We start from the raw sequence: 24,526 nt of genomic DNA, 5'->3' as shown, positions 1-24,526 counted from the left end.
TAGATCACAGGCAACCTTATTACCATAAAGCCTGCACGTTACCACAAGGTTTCAAGTTTCTACTACAGCCTCTCAGCAGAGCTGCCATTTTCTGTCTGCGTGATATTGCAAATAAATTCTCCTTTTGGCATGGCTCAGCTGTCAGGCACCTCTGTTCTGTAATGAACCCATGAATTACACCTTGCAGCTCTGACATCTCTGGTCTTGCTCATCAAAATATTGTTCTTCAATTGTAATTTATAACTTAATTTAAATGTCCCTTTTACTGTGACCTTTTTAGAGCAGACTGGCATTGCATCTGGCAGCTTCTACTTCAGCAAGGCATCCTTTTGCAATTACAGTCATTATGATCTCGCTTGAAAAGCCCATCTGAGTTAGGCTGCATTCATGCTACAATATTAAATAATTGCAGTCCATTAAGAACACTGTTAGATTCCAGAGTCTTTTTCTCTAAGGAAAAATTGCTGCTATACAGCGATAAAGGAGTACTGAACTACTTTGAAATCTACCCAGAAAAGCCACTAAATGCAGAAAGGATTGTTCAGCCAGCACACACGTGTGTGGGGATGGAGTCATGTCCAGCATTTACAGGACAGCACGGGAATTCAGGAGTTCTCCCAGCTTCGAGTGTTGCCTCTTCCACTGAATTATCACTGGTCAAGGCACAAAGATATAAATGATGATAGTATTTGCCTGGTACTGCACAGATGATATTTACACAACATCCCTATTTAAGCACCAGTTATTGCAATCTATGCAGGCTTAAGAACACTGTTCTTATTAATGAGGGATTTGCTCCTCTCACTGAAGGGGACAATGGTCAAGATACTCAGTAGCTCTGTGAAACTGTAGCCTGTTTAAGAAAGTAGAAAATAAAGAGGAGAGAGAAGGAAAAAGACAACAAGGACAATGAAAAGCAGAATGAGAATTACTGCCATGCAGCCTGAGTAGCCAGGTCTTTTGGTGTAATTACTCTTAATCCAAGCACCTAATTTAATACAAAATGTAATTCAGGGCACTTCTTTCAGTAGCAGAGCTGACAAATTTCAGTTTGGTGCAGACACTCTTTATAGCTAGGGACATCTTTCCCTGCTATCAATGGAATATGCTCCATAGCATATATATCTTATCAGGTGAAACAGCAAAATCTGTTTTCAAATTTGCAGCATTCTTTAAAGTGCTCATCCTCCAAAACAGCAAGATTTGATTTTTATCAACCACATGTGATACCCAACAAGACCCTAGCCCCAAACGCCCTTTAATTCCAGGAATTTCCTTCCCCCCTCCTCTTTGAAATTCTACCTCCTCCCCACCTGCTGCAACACACTAAACAATCTGGATCAGAGGAAAAAAAATACACTGCCCTCTCAGACAACAAAACTACTCTGCTGAGCTCCCTCTGATGCCCAAGGACAACGGAACCTTGAACCAATCAAGAACCTAAACTATCCAACAAAACACCTCTGCCCAACAACCTTCTTTTGCCAACATGCTGTCACAGCTAACTGGGAAGTTTTGATTTGTAACTAGTTGACACAGCTTGGCCTGCAACAGAAGTCGAAACTAACAAAAAAAAGAAGGTGACAGAAATCAGTAAGCTACTTCAAGAGAAAATTCCTACTAGTTCTGTTATTTTAAATATCTGATTTGTGGTATCTGACAGCTTGAAAATAGAGAAATCAGTCCCCACTGCTTTGGCCAAAAAAAAAAAAGCTACTTCCATCTCCTCCCCCCAGTTCTAATCTATTTTAAGCTTCTAAATAACTAATTGATACAAAGCGATCTAAGATGCTAATGATGGAGATTAAAAAGCCAGATGCTTGTGGTACATCCACTTTTCACGCCCTGGTACTGCCAGGGCTCTGCCAAACTACTCAAAATCCAGTTGGGAAACACAACACCGTTGAGGGAGAAAACTGTGCCAGCTGCCTTCGTGGGTCAACACAACAGGCACGGCCAGTGCTCCACAAGCACCCAGGGCAAAAACTTGCCAAGTACCTGCAAAAGTTGAAACAGCATTTAAAAAAAATAATTTCTCCCCCCTAAAATATTTTACATATTCGAAAACAATTTTTACAAGTAACCATGGCAGTCACTTTTGGCCCTTTTAATCTGTCCGTTTCTCTAGAAAGATTTCCTGACTCACCTTACAAATGAAGTGCTGAAGTTTTTCCCCTAAGAGCAAGGATAAGGATGAATGAAAATTGAAAGTGGCAAAATTGTCTTATGCAGTAGAAGTGGCTTCATTTTCCAACATGCCCAGGCAGAGAGCGATGGCCCCTGAAGTGCTATGCTACCTCATTTGAACCATGAGAGGAGCTGTTAATTAAGATTCATCCAAAAGGAAAACTAGTAATAATAAGAAACGCTAACATATATTTAAATAATTTTTTAATGCTTTCAACCTTGTCTGTAGTTAATGAACAAGAAAATCTGGTCTAAGGGCAAGTTAAAACAGGGAGTAATTTGTCTGGGTGACATCTTACTTAGAACTGAATTTCCTTAAACCGATATTATACTGTCATGTTTGTCACTCATAATGACATGTTCCCATATAATAGTGTGTTATGAGAAGTCAGAACAATGCTATTAGTAAAGAGATATTTATACCATATTAGCATATGATTGTTTTGTCTTTCTTCCATGTAGTAATATGCAAGCTTAAGTGGTGGTATTTTCTTACCATATGAGGATAGAGTTGCTGGCTCTTTGATTTCCCCAGAAAAAATAACACACGTACCAAAATGACAAAAAATGGTTCAATTATGAAATGGAAAAATAAAAGTGTACTGAATATGCATGTTTTCGTCCTACATGACTAATATTTTAAGGTCTAATGCATCAAACGATCTTTGTTCATGAGTATTTAAATAAAGCACAAAACCCAGCTAGTTTTAGAAAGCCAGCCAAATTCTGCTACCTGTTCTACAGTAGTGCAACAAAAAACCCCTTCTCCATCTAAAAATATCATGGTGAGACTTTCAGGAACTAGTATGTCCTCCTCCATCCTCTCAATCTGACAGCCAACACTCATCAGGAGGGTAACAAACTCCAAAAGAAAACTTTTATTTCCTTCCTAAGGGTTACAGTGACAAATGTGGCATCAAATCCCACTAGCCAAACAGAGGAAGAGGAGTTGAAATTCACCTGGAACATTAAGTAGATAATCATTTCAATGAGTTTATATATATGTTGCATTGTGCCTTCCATGATCTTCATTTCTATCTCGTATAATTAACAATAAATCATTCTGGGGGCTACAGCATCTGTTATTACATAAATAAAACACCAGTAAAGGAGCTTGTCAAGACTGATTTATATGAAGCGCTGCTCTGAAATTTATTTGATTTCCATAATAAGAAATCATACCATATCAATTTTTTTTACATTAATCTTCTGGGCTGCAGATGATAATTTCTAAACAAAAACATAACAGCGCAGGGTAAGATTCTCACAAATCATTTATCAGCTAAATCTGATATGTTTTAAATAGAGGGTGAACAGAAAGACAAAAAGGGCACCCATTTTGTCAGGACAACAAATTACCTACCTAAACCATTTTAAGTTAGTCAAAAAAAGGAGGTTCTCAGAAATAAGTCAAAGTTGCTTAAAATATCCCACCTGACAGAACTATCATTCATAAGAAAACACTTTTCTAGAAAAATTCAAAGTGAACAAGGGAAGTGTCTTCACTGGTTTCTAAAACTTGAAATGAAGAATATTAGCACACAGAGTAGATTTTTGAGCCATGAATAAATGAAATATCACAGACACCTAAGGTCCTTTCAAGAGCCATTAAGGTCAAACCCTGCAGACTGCATTGTCTTGGAAGCACAAAAGTCCATGTTCAGGGAGACTAATGGGAACTACCCCGTGTCGATACAGGGGTGAAAACTAGCCCAGAGAGGAACAGAGCACTTGCACCACAACACCTCCAAAAGAGAAACTGCAGCAGAGCTGAAGTTAATGAGATGATTACAAGAGCACCACAGGGTAAGTCTTCCTGCTGTACATTAAGATGTCCTGTTGGGGGGAAGGGGAAGTCAGTACAACAGCAGGTAAAAATATTACACACAGCCAAAAAAGATTCTTAAGAGGACAAATTAAAGAGTTTGTGTAGTGCTTTTATTTCAGAAGTGTGAAATGCTCCCCCACTCAGAGAAATGAATCAGCTGTGATTTTCTAAAACAGATGTGCACTAGAAACACAAAGAGGAAAGAATCAGAACAGAAACAAAATATTTTGGGACTAATCTAAGTCTCAGAAGCAAGAAGTCTACAAGTACAACTACAGGCTCCTTAGACTCCCAAGTGTAAACCTATTTTACCTGCTAAATCTTTGATGCACTATATGTTTTAAGTAGTCCAGAAATAAATGGAAATACTGTTCTTCCATACAGGAGTTCTATATACTTACTGTGTTGAGTGCATTAAGGGTAGTGTCGTCGCGGGAGGCTGCAACACAACCATCTTCTGTGGATCCTCCATCACACATGCCTGCAAAAGCTGCCATGCTCCTTTATAGTTTGAGGGGAAAAAAAATTTAAATTCTTCAGCTACTGTTTGATGCACATATCATGCAATAAACAAACAGTATATTTACACCTTAAATCTCAACATTTCAGGGCCTTGCAATACTGCGGAAACAAGTAAAACGAGGCACCACAAACACTGCTATTTGTTATGAGTCACCTCAGCATATGGAATAACTAATTCAAAATTAAAATCCAATCTAAGTGGATTTCATAAACTAAAGATCTGCACTGCAGTAGTACCAAGGCCTGATCAGGATTCTGGAAGATATAACCTCCAGACATGACGACAGAGTCTCACCAGAGACAGCAAACCTCCTGTTGTAATCTTAGTTTCATTACATTAGAAAACTGACTTAAATCGCAGATACCCCACATCTCTGAATTCTTGCAAACTACAAATATTTTACTCATACTCTGAATTATTACGAGGCCCACCCGTGCATATGATTAATCTACCAGGCACACCAGAGATCTGTGTGAAACTGAAATGCAAACTAGAGCTCATTCAAAAAACACTGAGTCTCTGAAGGAATCCTATGCTACCACAGCTACTCCACTCAGAGCAGTTACTTCCCTGGTTACACAGTACACATCCAACGCTCTTTCTATCATGCTGGCACATACTGCTGGCTTTGCATTTTAAATCCAAAAGCCATGGCCAACTGAAAGATTCTGTGTTGGCCCAACATCAAATCAGAGCATTCTTGTCTCCAACTAAACATTTCAGCTTATCTGGTTGACATCCATGCTACACCAAAGCAGAATGGCAAGGCGTGACCGTAGCCAACTGCACATACATGGCAGTCCACACTTCCACTACAGCATTCTGAAGACAGCAGTAGTATCTTGGCTGAAATTACCTTGCTGCCCTAAGGTACATAAGTAAGTCACAGTCATTGACTCCTGGCATCCACACAAGTTCCTCATGCTGTGTCACTGTGTCACCATCTGGGGAAGGAAATGGCTGTAGATCAGGAAGCTTCGCCTAGAAAAAGAAATGAAGAGTTCATGCAGACATTACAGTTGTTAACAATGTTAGGAGGATGCGTGTTATTGATAAAAAAGTTTGTAAATACTCTGGAATATGATCTCATAGATGGAAGATATTCAAACAACAGGTGGTGAAGCCATTTGATCCAAGTTTCAGAAATTTGAGGAAATTGGGTCATCAAGCCCCAATCTATTCACTTTATCCTGAATTCCTTCTTGTAGAAGGGCAGTTCATTTTCTGACAATTATAGGGGGTTAACACCACCTCTCAGTCCACCACCAGTGAAGCCCTTTTGTATTATGGACCAAGTGGCAAGCATGTCTGCAGAAACAGCACAGCTTGAAAGTAAACCATTTTGTACTGCATGTGTAGTCCTCCGTTGTATAGAAGTCAAACATTGTTGGGCAATTTACCCTCAAAGAGACGGTTAGTTTTCATTTGTCAAAAAGATGCTGTTACAACTCCTGCTTGCCAGGCTAAAACATACAACATACTAATATGAAAGATGGCAAGAACATGGCTACCATATGTACCGTTTTAAATCAGTAAAGAACCCTACACATTTGACACTAAGTTTAAAATTAAGTCCTCAGTAAACCATTAAAACTCTGAAGAGAAACAAAGACATTTCCTGACAGTGCGATAGCTCAGTGAAATGAACTCTGCCACTAAATAAGTATTACACTGTATCCAGAGACCCAATTAGCATCTTTAGTCATCTACTGCTATGGGATGAGATAGCTAAGAGCCTCTTCCGAAACAGCTATTAAGCCCTATAATTACCTCCTATACTTACAAGCTAAACATATTTGAGAGGCAACATTTACACATAACCAGTAATTACAAGTCACAGGTTCAGATGTCTTTCATGTTCTGCTCTTTAATCTGTACTTTATTTCACATCTTCCCTGGGAAAATGGATATGTCATTGAACTTCTCTTCTGGAAAAGGATAAGCAAGCATTATACCAAGATGAGATTTCTATGAGCGCTGTGCATTCTAGCAACCAGGGTGCTCTCACAAAATAATGTTCATCCTTATGCACCCTAGAAATATGCTTAATTGCTAAAGTTACCCCTAAGTGCAACCTCCTCTTGAACACCTCTGGTCACTAATTTGTTAGCCAGAAGTTTTCATAGGAGAACATTTAGCAGAGACCCAATCTCCTCCTCCTCTGCATGTGAATTTTGAGAACAACTGCAATTCTACAAAACATTTATACTCACTTGTGTCCCAACTTGCTATTATGATACAAGCAGTAGTTTGAGGTATCTGTGCACCAAATATCAAAAAAAAAAAACCACCAACCCCAACAGTCCTCTAGCATCTGTAACAGGCATAATTTAGGGAAAATGAAGGCAACAGATACTCAACGGAAACTGCTATTGGGATCTCAGGGTTGTTTCTGGATTCTGCTATATATACACCTTATTCTCAATAAGGTGGGTGGAGGAAAGTGAATCCATTCCCTGAGTTAACAAAGCCCAGGATGTAAAGGAGACTATTCTCACACTTCCCACAGAATGAATCAGACGACAGAAAGGAAAGCAGCAAATATAATCTTCAATCTGACTTCCTACCACAGCCTACAATCAACCATTCATATACCTTAAGATTATACCTTATACTAATTAGCAGGATGAGAATATATCCTCTTAGTGATGACATTTGTCAGAAACATTGATGCTCAGCAAATGAGTGAAAGAACAATGGAGTTTAAAATATTAAGCAAGCAAAAATCAACAGTAGTCTAAACCAGTGGGCCTTCTTCCTACTTTTTTTCCATCCATGAATGCATCTGTAATTATACCTTACAGCACAGGTGACTAATACCTGCCAAAATATTAGATGACAATTTGAGATGAAAGTTGTTTTGAAGGCATCACTTACCGTACTCTTATGACTAGTGAAAAGAATACTACAGGTTTAATTGCCACGAACTTTTTTCCTCTAAATGCAAAATACCCTTAAGAGTGTTACATAGGTTCCATAGATGTTTACTTTCACTAGTTATTGAACAAGATTTTAAAAAGAGTCTGAATGAATATTCATCACTTGGATGCAAAAATCCAGCACTTGGGCAGCACAAAGTCAATCCCACAGGTAAAGGAGAGCACTCGGTTCCTAGGGAGAGATTTGGCCTTACAAACCAGAGTAAATTGTATGTTAATGCTCTTTAAGAACAGATTATTTTCAATGCTTATGAAGGATTTCCCTCAAATTAGAACTAACATCCCAGGAACAAACTATCAGCTGGGATTTTTCCTTCATTTCCAACAGTTACTCAGATTCCTTCAGGTTTATTCTAGAATTAACCCAACAGCACTTCTGCTACTAAAAACCATTAACACACCAACATTTGACATAAGAAAAATCTCATTAACTCATGATGAATCTAAAAACCACTCATTGTATTTGAATGTATACAACTTAAAATAAGTGTCCTCTGAACAGATTAAGTGGCAAAAGCACGTCCTCTGGATATGCAAATACAAACAAAATCCCTTACTTGATGGCTGGGTCCGACTCTGATTTCACCTTGGGTACTGTTTAGCCTCCTAATACAAAAAGAACAAAAACAGTAATGAGAAAGAATTACAATTAATGACATTTAGGATCATATTCTGTATTTTTTGTCATTGCGTTTCCAATGCAAATGGAAGAGAAGTAAAAATAATACGAAAGCAAGCATTGGGCAGCTGATAATGGGACACGCATCTTGCTGCTTTTTGATGTTTATAGATTTCATGCAATGCAGAAGTAGCACTAACTTCTAATCAAGATCTGCCTGAACTGCTCTATGCTTTAGCCAGCCAACCCAAAAGCCAGCTATGCAGAGAATCACCTTCCAACAAGCATCTGACTGTTACTAGTTCCTTTAACTGCTTATTTCATCACCAAACTTAAAATAAAGCAGACAACATGCTAAGCACGATGCTACTGATGAATACACAGGAAATACCACGTTCCTCGTGAACATCTTTGTGGTCATTTTCATTTTGAAAGAGAAAATATCTTAAATAAAAGTATTTGGGGTATTAACCTTTGAAGAACAGAGCCTTGCATCGCCAGAATTGGCAAAACTAATTCCTCTTTTTACAGGCAGAGTTCATGGAAAACCATTCAAATTACTTTGGATCTCACATGCAAAATTACCTAGCTGTTATTTTAAGAAGTTAAAATTATTATTGCTCGTGTTAATTCATTTGCTAAAATCACATCAGACAGCATAACACAGAAGCACAGAAAATCTAGAAAACAATAAAAACATGCCTTGTAACATTTGCAGAAGTGAATTTAATTCAATTCATCCCAAAAGAGCTTCCCTTCTACATAATACACTCAGCTCTCATATTTTTCCTCTATTTGGAAAAGATATTTATATAAAAAACTTCAAGTTCCAAGTGAACTCTCCTCCACGTAGCGGTAACTGTACTCTGAAGGGCTCTGTGCTGCTCACACCATTGGCTGGAGTTACTGAAACGTCACAGCATGTGGTAGAAGAATTACCCTGGCAACAACAGAAGTTACAGGTATGCCAATATAAACCAGAGTAACACATTTGACATGACGGAATTTATTTCTCTTCCTAAATTTTGAATGGACTAAAAGAGTAAACAAAACTTTGTCACTGAAGAGTGCCCTTGGACCCTTTTTCTTTATTAAATATATTACAATATAAGCAACAAGAAGGCACACAAAACTCCTGGAAATACTAATTTCTCAAGGATTACAGCTCAATCCATGGTACCTCTCTGCTGTAATCTCACATATCCAGCTGTTGTCAACAGCCAGATCACTATCGTCTATAAAGACACTTGTACCTGAACATCAGTATTGGGGCTACTGAATGCAGCTACAGCCTGAAAACTTAAATGACTCTCCAAGACTGCTGTAAAATAGCATTAAAGAACATAACCAAATCCAAGGAAATTCAATATCCTTAAGATCAACATTCTTCTTTTCCTATAAATTCTTATTTAAACCGACATCTTTTATTTATACTCTGCATATTACATTAAAAGGATGACAAAATTCAGAGCTGCTGTAAGACAAACTTTTGAATTTAACACTTCAATAACTGCAAAACATTTAAGCGAGTCTCAACACAGTGGCAAGGAAGAGCACACACAAACCTAACAGATCACCATCTTTAGTCTGGGAACAGCAAACTTGAATTCCTCTTGCAGTTTGCTGTTACAGGAATAATGACATCATTTCACACGGAAGCTGCCACCCTGCAGGATTCCTTACTCACCCTGCTGTGTTCACAGCCATCTTCAGCAATGACTGAGAAACAGTTTCCTTTAAACTTTAAAAATTAAAATCACAACTGTAAACTGCTAGCCCTGAGCAACACTACCCATGTGTAGAGCCCAATCCATTCAGTACCATTTGAAGCCAAAAAGATTACTGGAGGGTTTTTTTTTTTTGACAGGATCGTTTGCATACCTTTATGAATATTTTCACCTCAAAATTTCAGAGTATGTTGCATACGTGTATTAAGTTAAACTTCACCTTACTGACCATTCTGAAATGTTACTCATGGTGCACAAGTGGGTGAACTACAGCAGTGGATCTGAACGGACCTTGTCCAAGACAAGGCGACAGGAGAACCTGTCGGGCAGGAATAAACACCGGTTTTGTAATACTCTATCTTATGTCTTAATGTCTACGCAACGCTACCCTCCTGGTAAGCAGATCCACTCTAAAACACGTGCCAAAATTCTCCTGAGAAGAATGAGAATGTGTCAAAATGTTTTTCTCCAATGCATATTTTTGCAAGACATGATCTGACACTGTCCTCTCCTTTTCAGGTTACGCAAAGAAATGACTGAACTAGAAAATCAATTTTATTTTTACAACAAAGTTGTACATTAAATACTAGGATACATTTTTTCAGCTACAAGGCGTCAGAATTTTTCCCTGTGAGGACCGAAGGGGAAGCTGACACCAGAAAATGCTGATGCTCTTCCTTTCTTCCCAGTACTCATTTTAAAGCCAGGCACATCTCTACCAGTCAGTGCAAGTCAAATTTAAAGCATGCCTATGCAGTTTCTGCCAGCTACAATACCTCACACCAGCCAAGGGCGGCAGAAGTAGGTTTTGTATTTAAACAGAGCATGAAGCTATTTTCTGTTTCGATAGGAAAAAAACAGAGGGTCAAATATCCCCCACCTCCCAATTTTTTCAGTTGCATCACACTGAATATGATAAATAAAGCACTTAAGAATCAAGAGTGATCACAACATGCTGGAGCATCCTGTAAGGAATTGCGAAGATAAAGGCAAAGTTTTGGATGGGACTTCTGCCCCGAACTGTTCAGGTGGAGTTGGCCGAGGAAACTTCAGCGTGGCTATCCAACCACGATTCCTCACCTGAAAATGAAGTGTTGAGAGAAATATTTGTGTGTGCCTTTTCATCACTCATTTACCATTGCCTGATTATACTCAACAGCCCAGAGGTGCTCCCTCCCCCTGCCCCACAAGGTAAGGGCTGAGCTGATTTAAGCTGCTGGGCAGAAGCTCTTTCAGATTGCACCACATCACGCTTTGTTTTTTTTAAAGGGCACAAAGCTGATCGCTCTGCAAGGGCACACAATCTGTTAAATGATTTTTACCGTTTCCACGTCCCCAGGAATGGGTTTGCAAATGGAAAGAGAATTCTTGCTATGGAAACTAAAATGCACTGTAGATTTTTAAGCTAAATTATATTGGTGGAGAGCAATTACAGTAATAACGGAACGGCACTCTGTGTTTGTTCTACGGGAAAGAAAAAGAGAGGACCCGACACTGTATATGAAATCTGACACAAAAGAAACTGATGTAACAAAGCAGTATCCATAGCAACAACAACTTAATATTTCAGTCCTCTTCAGCTGCAGTGGATTAAATATAATGACAAGATGTTCCCTTTGAAAAGTAACCTGTTGCCATGACAACGGTGTATTCTGCAAAGTAAACAGGGGCTGGTCAGAGAGGAGCTGGAAGCCTGCGACTGAATATCAAAAAGGCAAGAAGCTTCTGTAGCAGAGCAGGGCAAAACAGGCACACTCATCCGAGAGACGCTTGTTCCACACAGTCTGGAGGGAAGAGAGAGGATGTTTGGTTCAATAAAGCTTTGTCCTTTCAATTCTAAAGCAACAGGGGAGGTTGGGGGTTCAAGGCCAAAAGCAGCACGACAGAGAGAACGGTTCAGAGGTGAGGATGAGAAAGGAATAGGAGACAGCACAGAGTGCTGCAGAGCTTTCATTTATCAGCTTTAGAAGGGAAGAGAGGAAGGAAGGCTGGCAACAACAGTTCCTGCACGATTTCCCATACAGAAACAAGTTTAACCCTCTCTGTTTATCACCTGCCTCCCTGTCTATACTGTACACCGGATTCGTACCATTTACACAAAAGCTGGCACAGCTGGCAGCCTTTGACCATGAAAATAATGCAGCATTGCAATGCCATTAAGGGCTGAAAAACGGCAACAAAAGAACTGCCACAGGACAGAGTTGAGCTGCAACGAAGTACACCAGGTCAGCTGTGGGGAGAACTCAGGTTCAGGACTTGCAACACCAACTGCTATTACAGCACTGCCAGAGCCATACAGGACTCGAGGCTGGAAACTCAAGGCAAAACCCTCTGGAGCTTGGAGGCAATGGCAAAAGGCATTGGAGGGTTTCTGCGTAGCACTTCTCTGCACTGTCCTATCCTCGACATGCACCCAAGTCAGTTCTTTACGCAGCACATTTAGTGAAGATCTTTGCTAGGAAGCCAGGCTTCTGAAAGAAGCTACACACGCTGTATACGTAAGGTGGACCTTCAAGGTCAGGGATCATGTGCACAAGGGGGAATCTCAGAAATGGTGATCCTGCTTCTTTCATGTTTTCCTTTTAACTACCAAAGTTCAGCAAGAAACATGCTATGCAGTAATTGCACAGGTTTTATACAGACTCTCACGCCTCAGACAGCGGGTGAGGGAGGTGGTACAACTGCAGTATCACATTGAACCAACTCTGTTCTTCATCCATTTCATCCAGCAACGAACATGGTTTAATTTCATTCTGCTGTGGTCACCACGCACTCAATGCTCTCCACCACGTACTGCACTTCCACTGGCTTCCCAAAACACCTGCTACTAGCCAGCAACAGCTCAGAGAACAGGAAAGTAACTTAAGGCTACCAGTAAGTTTAAAAAACACCAAACAAAACAGAACACCACAACCTAAACATCACATATAGGACAGCATTCTGTGCTACCCACTTAACCACTCTTGGCATAATCATTCCTGATTCTGAATATTGAGGTGACCTGTAATTAAACCAGGGCGATGCTTCAACAGGAAAAGGTTTTTAAACTGGCCAAATCACTCAGCCACAGGCTACCTCTCTAACAGTCTGTCTGATTCTCTTCAGAGCTCTCCAAAAAGGGTTTGCAAAACCAACTTGCTAAAAACCACTCCCTACTCCAACACATACATGTCACTAAGGCAAACTTCACAGTGCCAAAGAAGTTTCAATGATTAAACTAGAAGCACTATCAGTGTAAGTAGCTGTCACCATCCTGGGACACAGAATGGAGAAGGGGACAGGGCGCTCCGGAGTTGAGACCAGGAGGGGTCCCAGCACAGTGATTACGATGGATTCAACCATCGCAGTGTGAGCACAGATTGTTAGCTGAGGAAGTGTGCAAAGACAGTTGGAAGACATCATTATTTTTATATGATGAAAGATTAAAAGAGGAAAGACAACTTACGGCTAGGATACGCAGGGGTTTGGGGGGGTTGGGGTTTTGTTTTTAATAAGCAATAACAAGCTATAGCACTAAACAATTAATCTTACAAGGTTTGGGTTTATTTACAAAGCCTGGTAAGAAAACTGATGGATTACTAAATAAAACCAAAACCAGATTAGAGATTATTTTATATATATATATATATATATATATAAAATAGGTAGAATAGATTATTAATTGCAATCACACACTTTTAAAATTGATGTAGCCAAACAGTCACTGCTATTGACAAGATAATCAGTTACATAAATTCAAAGTGTGATACAGTAAGGCAATTCCTAGATATTTGTGATTTCTGTAAAATTAACATAAATCTGAAGCAGTTAGGAAAGAGAAAGTCTCAAGAAGAGGTTTTTAAAAAAATCCCTTTATGCAAATGGTCCAATACCCAAGATGAAAAAAATGCTCTTCAGAGGCAGTTCTAAAAACAACTGGCAAGGATCGTTTTGTTCCATCTCTAGAGGGACAAAACCGGAGAGAACAAAATTACTCCACTCCAACTTCAGTTGGTTAAAAAAATAGTTTATCAGGGCCTGAAGGGGACTGGCATTACATTCAAGCGATTCATTTGCTAGGATATTCTGTTTTGTTTTATACCGTGCATCCATAAACCAAAATTCAGAATCTCCCTTGCCATGCTCCTCCCTCAGCCGATGCTGTACAGGCTCTGGCTGCAAAGTATTAACTAGAAAAGAAGAGCTTTACATACATTTGCTCCTCTGCAGCACTAAGAAGTCATAAGACTTCACTACAGTGATGCAAAATAGCCCACAAACACAACAAGCCTCTGTCATATATCACAGCTCTATTCTTACTTTCTCCAAGCATCTGCTTATGGTCACTGTTGGGGGACAGGCTACTGAGCCAAACGGATCCTTGGTTTGACCCAGGACGACCATTCTCATGCATGTTATGTTCTTACATCACACAGTTCAAAATACAAAAGGGACAATCAAGTTGAGGCCATTCAACATTCAACCAAAAGAATCCCACAACTACCACAAACCTGTGAGATCGGTGCCTAAGGGTAACAGAACTGGCTCCCCCTCTTCCCCTCCTAAACAAACAGCAATTCTTGCTTAAAGACAGTGAGTTAGTCCTGTTGGTTTGTCCTCATTATATGGGGATCGATATCAATTTACAGATTAAGCAATGGCTTCTTAGCTTTTTCCAACAAATATTTTCTACATAAAAAAATATTACTTCAAGTTACATGATTTCATGTGTTCAGCTTGCACTTATGTCATAGACCTTTTTTTAAGCAAGATTATAAAATCCCTTTTCCAGAAGTATCTTAATGCTCAGAAAATATTATTGCTAATGGCCAGCCTCTAGTAAGTTTAAGTTTTGTTTAAAACCTGTTGTAACAGCGTGTTATAATAAAAAGAAATCCACGAGCAATTTTGTGTTCCAAGCGAAGAAACCAAACCCATATTTCAGGCAAATGAACTTATACGGGAATGTTTTCAGCGATTGCTCAATCTAAAGCAGGAATGAATAAACATGTCCTAACATTTTATCTTCAGTACAAGCTCAAACCTGCTGACCGATCGCAGAGCCAGAACTTTAAGGAAGTGGAGGACTCTGTGCTCTGCACCCATGCTGCTGTTTGGAGAAGGAAGTAGTTGCAGAAGGTTGAGTCAGACAGGAAAAGCTTTTTCAACATAATCTTATTTTTCATCAGGTTTATATATGAGAAAAAAAAAAAAGACTATACAGTCCTTAGAAGTACTGTACCCTACGCAAAAGGCAGGATGGAAGTGATGGTAATACAGCTATTCTGCCACACAAGTTATTGCAAAGAAACAAGCACTCTCCACATAGGAACTACCTCTGTGGATAGTATCGTGCTTGTAGATTTCATTGAGCACCTCTCTAATACTTGTTTTTCCAATATTTGTTTACCGTCAAATAAGGAAGACACCAGTATTTTGATCACAAGTTCAAAAAAATGAATTAGTGGAAACCTTCATATTATACAAAGTTTTTTTTAATCTGGTCTATATGTGATTTTAATAGAACGAGAATGTTACTTATTTGCAAGCAACATTTACAGTGATAAGTAAATATGTAAATGAATTCAACATGGAATTATGTTGCTTTAAGGGTTTATCTTGTATAGTTTCTAAAATGGCCAGGCAGTACCATTGCACTTCCCACAGCAAATATTCATTATTAAGCCAGACTATATACCACATCAGCATCATTTCTTCAGCACAGTCACAGTTTATATGCAGGACAGTGGAACCAAGCAAAAACCTAGCAGTTATTTTCCATAAAGCTTCATCAAGACTAGATGCGATGATCTGCCACTCAGTCTCTTCACTTGCTTGACAACAAATCTCCAGCTTCCTTGAACAGCAGATACATAAAGAAGCAACAGCATGTGTTAAAGGTGATAAGCATGAAAAATGTGAAGCATAGAACAAGCTTGATGATACCCCTAATTCCATCATACAATTCGAAATAAATAGAAAGCTCTAATTAAAGCAAATCACAGCCTAAAGAATTGGAAGGAAGGGGGAAGAGGTAATCTTACTGATTTAAGTCTTGAAAAAAGCTAAAATGAAGCCAGAACAAAGGGAAGTAAGACTATCAAGTACTTGGCCACTATTTCTTCATCCAAAGGACAAAATAGAAGCACTTCCCATAATATATTTGTAACTGCAGTTGTTTGGAGTGGAACTGTAACTCACCAGACCACCTACCAACAGACTCTGAACTGGAGAGAATCTTCTGGGCATCCAGCCTGCTTAAAACTTCACCACTGGTAGTAACTGCATGAGCACACTCCAATGTCTGCTCAAGGAGAAAGGGTCTTTTCAGCGCACTGAATATCTCGCCAGTACCACAGATAGCTGACAGCAGACAGCCTTACCTCTCCTACTACCAAGGGGCTTTTTGGGTTGGCTTATTTTTGGGGGGGTTGTGGGTTTTTTTGGTTTTTTTTTTGTTTGTTGGTTGGTTGCCTTTTTTTTTAGGGGGGTGGGTGGCAGGGAGGCTCGTTTTCTATTTGTGTTGTTGCTTTTTCTAAACCGAAGTATAAACACTCTTGCACGTCTATGCACAAACCTAAGGCACCGCTTCCGTTATAAACTGGCTGACCAACCCCACAACTGGCAATACAGGTGAAAGACATCCGTGTTGAAGCACGTGGAAAGGAAAAATTGAGATCTCAAAGAACGCTGAAGGTCTGCTGTGAGAGGAGTACTGCCACAGGGAATAAAAATATCTATACATTTTCTAGGAGCGGGAACCACCTGATTGTACACGAGCACAGCATGGACACCAGAGGCACCCTTCAAGGGGGAGGTCTGCGAGCCAATACAACCAACATCACATCCACAAGTTCTCATGTGCAAGTGATTCAGTGAAGAATGTCTTATTTGGCATATTATTCCAGCAGTATTTGTTTTGCCAAATGTAATACTTTTGTTTGACAATCAGATTTTGTTTTGTTCCAACATGGAGGTGTTTTCATTTTTTTTCCACCTGTAAGTTAACCTTATAGTTCTTAAAAATAAGCATGATCAAATTTTCATTTTAAGTTTAGAAGTGGCTTTTTTCCCAAATCTTTTTTAAATGCATGCACAAATTATCACTGAAAAATGGCACAAACCATACTGCTTTGTACCCTCCCCAACCCTCAATGCATCCTCTTTTGCTTCTAAGTCAACATTTAAAACAAATGGTAAGGACACAAGGTGTTGTACCCCTGTATTCCTGCAGAGCAGTGTCATATTCCTGGACATATTCAAGTAGCTCCTTTATTAGGAATAAGAATGTTTCTAAAGCCTAGGCCTACAGAGACAACCCTTTCAACTACGAGGTGATTCAGCCAGTTCAAGGGAATTATGCTCTACAATCATTAGCATGACTTTGCTTCAGCCAATAGCAAAAGTGACCCAAACTAAACAGGTGCTCTTGATTTTTATGCTTTATAGGTGTAAAAGGAAATGGGAAAAGGGAGTAACACTTCAGACAGCGCATAGATACAGACATGGCACTAACACAGGCAAAATTATGCAGTCTTATTCATCGTTCATTCCTCAGTTCCGGACAAGAGAAAGAAGGTAGCCCCAGTAACGCACACCACGGAGGTGAATGACTGTGTGTGCAAGGCCAGCAGTCAACCTTCTGCTATAAAGTTCCAGAGATGTCACCATGAGCAGCACAAACCATCCTGCCACCTTCAAACTCAATGCACCCCAGTAACTCACAGCCAAGTTGCCCTGACTGAAGTACTTCCCCTCAGCAACAGCCCCCATGGTGCCGAGATCAGCTCTCAAGCCAGCGGGCCAGGCAGAGGGACACGGCAGACCAGCACCCGGTTTTGCACAAGTTCAGACACCGCCGTGAACGAGAACACGCTGCAGAATCAAGTTTACTCCCATTCAACACACCCAAGTCCTCTCAAACCCAGTGACAAGCCACTGAGGGCTGTCCCACAAGGACCTCAAAGCCAGTTGCAACTACACTATCATTACACAAAACTGTACAGCCCGAGTCCTCTGTTTTATTCAAATCAGTCTAAAACTTTAAGTGTTTTGCCAGCCTGATAAAACCAATGTGGGTATTGCTTACAGAAATAAGCTTCTCTGCATAAAACAATATTGCTGCATTTTAGGTGCAGAAGTGTTATTTGCACGTGACTGACAAGCAAGCAGAATCGTGCCAGCTACTTTTTTTTTTTTCCTTAATACTTGAGGAAGTATCAGCAGGATCACTGCCCCTCAACCCAAGCGAGAACCACCCCTCCTCAGAGCAACCAATGGCTGCTGATCTACAACCCTCCCCGTACCATTATCTAAACAGCCTGTCGCAGGCCCAAACATTTCCTAACAGCCACTCTGGTAGCCCTGCACACCCTGCGGAGTGCCTCTGCGGCTCCCCACAGACCTGCCGTAAGGTTGGCATGCAGACAGCACAACTGAAATTAAAACTGCACCACGAGGGGAAGGGTTAAAAAAAACAGAACAACAAAAAAAACAAGCCCACACAGCTTCAAGGTTTTGCTCCATGCACCCCTTCGGCAGCAGATTCCCCGCTCAGTGCCCTCATGCACCACACGGACAGCTGCACAGCGATGCCGACGTGACTACAAGGTTCTGAGGAACATGCAATAGGAACGAAATGATTTCATCAACATTTCAGAAGTCACAAATAACAGCAAAAAGCATCCTCGTTTAGGGGAGGCCAGAGTGATGCAGCCTACCTGCAGGGGCTGAATGGATCGTCCATGACTATGACAGGCTCTTGTGGGTTTAGATGCACTCCTGAACCCTCTACTTAACAGCTAAAACTCTGCCTTTTCCACTCTACCAACTCAAAATGGAGGCACATGCAGCCTGAGAGACCTCAGCGAGCTTTCACTGAGCTTGTGCTATGACCTAAGCCTGCACGCAGAACGCAGAAACTTCGCCCTCGGACTGCCAGGACTGAGCATGTGCTGTGACCCTCCCTCAGCCACACGCTGCCTCCCGACGCAATCAATCCGAACCCCGCTGTTTCCGTAAATAAAGCACACACGGAACAGCCTCCGCAGCTCCTGCGCACCAAGCTAGTGTGCAGGGAAGTGGGGCCTTAGCGAGGGGGTCTGGTACAGCCAACGCTCGAGAGCGGAGCGATTCAAAGCCTGCAGACATCCCTGTTCCAGCACTTTTTATATCTTCCCCAAGTGAAATACGCATCGATTTAAAAAAGGCTCCTAAAAGCTTTTTTTTCCTAGTTTGTGATTAGCTTTTTAAAAAAATTACATTAAAAGGCTTAGAGGTTTTCACTGATGCAAATGACAGAAGCTTCACATTTTGCTACGCAATTTGTTAGCAGCAGGCTGATTCACAAAATACTTTTGTTCCACGTGTGAATAATGCAATATATGAGAACATTTAAAGAATATGAATTCTCAGCAGCAATGCCACTGCCGTTCACAAGCACGTGTGAACACAAGGTGAACCCAAGAGGAGCCAGACTCAACTCACTGTTTCAGCTTCCTTCATCATCCTTGATTTTTGGCATTCCTGTTTATTCATGTAATTTTCAAAAAGATTCTTAGCTACCCATTTATATGCAGGCAATATCCCTTCCCCCTATGGAATAAAATACTTTAATTAGTGTACCTGCCCCCATTTTAGAGCACCTGAGATGCCCAAATTTACTGCAAGGCTAGAGAAGGATAAACAATTTCTCAAATTTTGAATTTTAAAAGACAGAAACAGACTAAGCAAAACAGACCAGGGCACAGAACAATCCCAAATTTTCTCTTTTACATTAATCCAGTGAGAAAATTTTATTATACCATAGGTGGGTACACCTTTCTTGTTGCCCATATTACGTTACCTCCCACCCCCTTCTTGGGAACATTCACCAACATAAGTCTGCCTTCTTCAATGAACCTGCAATAATTATTCAAACATTCAGTAACTCGAACATTTCAGCCACCATAGCTCTGCTGAAACCATCTGACGCTACCAAAGCTCATTCATAATCTGAAGGAGCCATTCTCCAAGATACAGGATAGATGGGCTTGGCTCATGCTTGTGAAAAAAAACCTAAAACCAAACACAACCAACTATGATAAAAGATCCTATGTTTTTTTTTAAATACTAAACTATGCTAGGCTATGTATTTAAAGCTTCCCGAAACACAATAAAGTTTTATAAAGTGCTTTTAAAATTAAAAAAAAAAAAAAACAAAAACAAAAAGACAAACCCACCATAACATTCTACCAGCTCACTTCTGTTATAAAAATATTACAGGAGGTTAATGCATTCAGAACAAGACTGACTGACCAAACCCTCCCAGACTACAGCCTAGAAAAACGTTAACTACCCCAAATACGTTGCACAGTGTTTACCAGCTGACCACTTTTAAGTAAGAACATTTACAGGGCCAAATGTATCGAGCCTTGATTTCAGCTACAGCTGAAACACATTTCTGGATTTTTTTGTTGTTGTTGTTTTGGGTTGTGTTTTTTTTCCCCTCAAGTTCACAACATGAACTTGAGAAAAAGTTCTCAGCTTTTATGCTACCCTCCAATTCAGAGATAAATTGACATACGGGCACACAGAAATAATGTATTCCAAATGGTATTACTAAGTGTGGTATCAGCCAGAAAGAACAAGCCAAGGAAGTTATACATTCATTTATCTAAATACAGTTTTGGGGAGGGATTTTTGTCTCTTTATTTAAAAGGAATCAACTGCAAGGCACTTCAACGCATGACAATACCTACTGACATGCAGTGAGGGTGCTCAGCATCTTCCATAATTCTTTCCCAGGAATATCAGACAAGAGTGATACTAAATTACAGCAAAGTTGTTTTGTAAGACATACAGAAGCCATCTGTTTCACATCACATGGGCATACCAAACAGCCCCTGACTTCCCCCATCAGGAGGATTCCTGATTGTATATAAAATTGCTAAACCTATTTAAAAAAAATTGGACTTACGATACATTGGAGGAATTGTCTTATTTAAAGTACGCCACAAACTGTCAGTGTTCTATTAAGTGTAATCATAGTAAGAACTCATTTTAAGGCTTTGATTTGAGACATGAGGATGGATACATTTAAAAACCTTTATGATCACTTCACCCTCTCTTGTTGCCCTAGGCATTATAATATGCATAGAATCAAAATATTCTGACTGCTAAAAATTAACGAGACGAAAGGATCCAAATAGCAACACAGAGCTCTGCAGTCCTCTTCAGCCTCTGTTCACATTTTGGTTGTAGATGTCAATTCACCATTCAACTACGATTTTTACTAACAAAAGGCAATATTAAGAGGAAGCTTTGAAAAAACCCTACTTACACACAACTCCACACTGGCTTCTTGACTTTGTAAGAATATACACGATTTTATCTGTTTCTAGAACTGAAACTTGTACTCCCCTCACTATGCTTTCCATTGAGAGAGGGGTAAAAAAAAAAAAAAAAGGGAAAAGAGAGGCTCTTGATTCAGACTTTCAACAGAAAATAGGAAGACATGAAGGACAAGAAAGAGCAAGTCACCTTCAATTTCACTCTTGGGAACACTCCTCTCAAAGACACACCAACACTCATTTAACTCACAACATCACCAAACAAGAACATTTCAGAAGAAAAAAAAATAAAGTAAAAGCAAATGTTGTGGAATAAAAACACAGACAAGACCCTGGTCTTCCCAAAACATCTACTCAGAAAATTCACCCATGCCTTGAATGTTTGGTATTGTTTTGTTCTACAATGCAAAACTATGTTGTGGAAGAGTAATTTTGATTCATGGCCATGAAAACTGGTTGTAAAATATCTGATTATTTCTAGTTCCAAGTAAAAATTCAGTAGCATTTAAATCAATATATATTCATAGATGTCAGTGTCAGACAAAATTCATGATGTATTTATTTCCTCCTGAGATCAGAGAGCTGAATGCCTGGTACATGCCAGTATGCTACAGAACCAGCCAACACCACTGGTGGCACTGGGCATGCCTGCATCCTTGAGTGAGACAGTTCACAGTTGTTTCTGGAAGTCCATGCAGGACGTCAGAGTACAAAAGGAAGGACTGGAAGAAGTTCTTGCCAGAATCAGCTACATCTGGCACTATACTACACATAGGGTAAGAACTAGAGTTGTAGTAAACGAGTGGTAAGATGTGAGCTGGTGAAAACCAGCTGCCTGAGGTCAAACAGCACGTTCAACAGCATTCCCAAGCCTTGCTGCACGTTTCTTTTTAACAGGCAGAGTTGATTTCTGACTCAAATAGCAAAACCAACACCTTAACTCAAGCTGGCGTGGTTACTGGTTTTCTGAAGTGGTACATCAGGTCTGGTTTTCTTTGTCCATTAATGCTTCCTGACTGCTATTCTATATACTCTGAAATGCTTCTAAACTAATTTCGGGGCATATACAATTCACCTAACATTGCTTCTTTGATAAAGTTCATTGGTCTCATCGGGCCATTTGGGGAACTCAAAAGTTTGAGTGGGATTCCATGTTAGTGGGATTAGTCAGTGCCAGAGCAGTCACTTCTCTGAAGAGACACGGAATTCATTATTTTGAAGTACTTAGCATAAAATGAGCTTTCTTTCTCAGCTGGCTATACAAGTTTAGTGGATGTATTCCACACCCTTGAGAGCCAGGAACATATTTCAGGTCTACTTACTAGCTTGATTAACACTCTGTTCAAGGTGATAACACCCAGCTTCTAGCTTTAAGATTAGTTCATGTTTTTATTCCACAATCAGATTTTTCTCACTGATGTGAGAATTACTGAAACATAGTGTGCAATCTTTTACCAAACTCTGTAGAAAAAAAAAACAACAGCTTGATACACACTGTAAAGAAAAAAGTTACCCCAAAATGCACAGGTTTACCACTTCCAGACCACAGAATGATCAACAATAGGATCATGGTTGATTATTTCCCAAGGTAAATCTATAGTCAGCAAGCTTTCAAATAGAAAAGAAAGGACAAAGCACACTTTCCTTTAGCACTGTGTGCTCCAGGAACAAAAGGGCCTCTGATTACACATCCACCACACCAGTGTTTTGGATATTTTTAGGGGTGTGGGATTTTTGCGCGTTGTTTTGCAAACAGAACACATGAAAACATAGAAAATAGTCAGATTCCCAACACACTGAGCTGCATTTGAGAGTCCTGGAAAAGTATATGAGCACCTTATGCTGAACACAAAATAAAAATCACTCAAACAGAACTACATCTTTGCAGATGCAATCCACAGCTCAAGCTTGTTCAGTGTAAGAATCTATCCTACCACACATTTCTATAAGTCAGTTGAGAGGGTCACGTTGCAGTATTCAGAACCTTACCTACAACATACTATTACTTCAAGCTACCATGAACATTTTCCATCCTCTCCATGTGAAACAAAACGCTACGTTAGAAAAGCAGGTCAAGTTCAAGACAAAGTTTTGTTTTTCTAGACAAACCATTAACAGGTCATCCTCCAAGGTGTGTTACAATACTTTTACTTCCAAAAGCGAAATATATCTAGAATTAGGTATGCAAAGAAGCATGCATTGTAAATCAGTAGCAAACACACAGGTCAAAAATAATCAAGCAACCTAAAGACTCAGCTCTTTTTTCTAAACCTCTCCTTGTGCCAAGACAAAATGAAGACTTGAAGAGCTAGAATTAACAAAAAAACAAAAAAAAAAAAACACCAAAACAAACCAAAACCACACAACACCCTGGCTGCAACCAAATGAAGAAAAACCTACATTTTGAGACCTGGTTAGTGTAAGTAATTAGCTGATCACTAAGTGCTACGCTTTGTCATTTCATTGATCTTTTCAGGCTCAGTCATTTTGTAATAGCTGGAAGAATTAACAGCTACTTCTACACAGAAAGTCGGTTTAAAATTGCACTAACAACTCGCATAAATGGCATTTCATAAGAGAAATCATCCATTAAACACAGAACTTGAACACTAATACAAATAGTTCATTTCGCATTCACGCCCTCAAAGCTAAAATGCACTGAAGAAAAGTGACAAAGTTAAATATAGAGGTCAAGCATGGTGCTGAGTATCACAGAGGTGCATCATGACAAACTTCATAAATGCCTCGCCTTGTTGGACTGCTCCAAAAAATACACAAATGATATTACAAAAACATTTTAACATATTGTATTTTAAAATATTATAGGATTTCATGCCCTCTTCCCAGAGCTCAGCACCATACGCTACCAAGATTTGTCTCCTAGGGACTTACACTGACAGCACCCGCTAGGAATGTAAACTGAATCGATTAAGGGAGTTTACCCAGTCCAGTACCCTGACTCAGACACACGGACAGTTTAAGACACTTCAGAGTAAGGTACAGGAAGCCTCATAAATAGGCAATTACATAATAACATGCCCACACAGGGAGTTTCTTCCTAACAGCACACAGTCAGTGGTTGGCTTCGCCCTGAAGCATAAAGATTCGTATCTGCATTAAAAAAAAGTAAATCTACAATGTAACAATCCAAATATTCATTATTTACCTGCCTATCTAATCCCCACCTAAAATAACACTTCTCTCAACAATACCTCTAGAAATCAAGGTCCACAAGTTAATTACATTTTCCACATTGAAAGAAACAACACAACTTCCAGTCGGCACAGACCTTGCTGAGCCCTGTTACACATTATTAATCTTTTACTCAAGTGCTCATAGAAATACACCCCTCGACAACAAACTCTTTAAGGCTGGTATTTGTAAGGCGTTCTCT

General features: G+C 39.7%; 1 protein-coding gene across 3 annotated transcripts in view; it reads right to left on the bottom strand.

Moving 5' to 3' along the window:
• The window catches only part of RERE (arginine-glutamic acid dipeptide repeats), a 207,233-nt gene that overhangs the window by 76,423 nt on the left and 106,284 nt on the right, over positions 1 to 24,526 (bottom strand). For 2 of the 3 annotated variants that reach the window (XM_068414260.1, XM_068414261.1), the window contains exons 7-9: positions 8,035 to 8,083; positions 5,395 to 5,519; positions 4,417 to 4,516 (exon numbers count right to left, since the gene is read on the bottom strand). In XM_068414260.1, the coding sequence (XP_068270361.1) occupies positions 4,417 to 4,516; positions 5,395 to 5,519; positions 8,035 to 8,083 (274 nt within the window). Of the gene's footprint in view, positions 1 to 4,416; positions 4,517 to 5,394; positions 5,520 to 8,034; positions 8,084 to 18,522; positions 18,540 to 24,526 lie in introns of those variants that run through there. The other variant, XM_068414263.1, reaches the window with a different exon arrangement.

This window comes from Nyctibius grandis, chromosome 17 (assembly GCF_013368605.1).
Source record: "Nyctibius grandis isolate bNycGra1 chromosome 17, bNycGra1.pri, whole genome shotgun sequence".
Lineage (NCBI taxonomy): Eukaryota > Metazoa > Chordata > Aves > Nyctibiiformes > Nyctibiidae > Nyctibius > Nyctibius grandis.
This window is presented reverse-complemented; position numbering and strand designations above follow the sequence as displayed.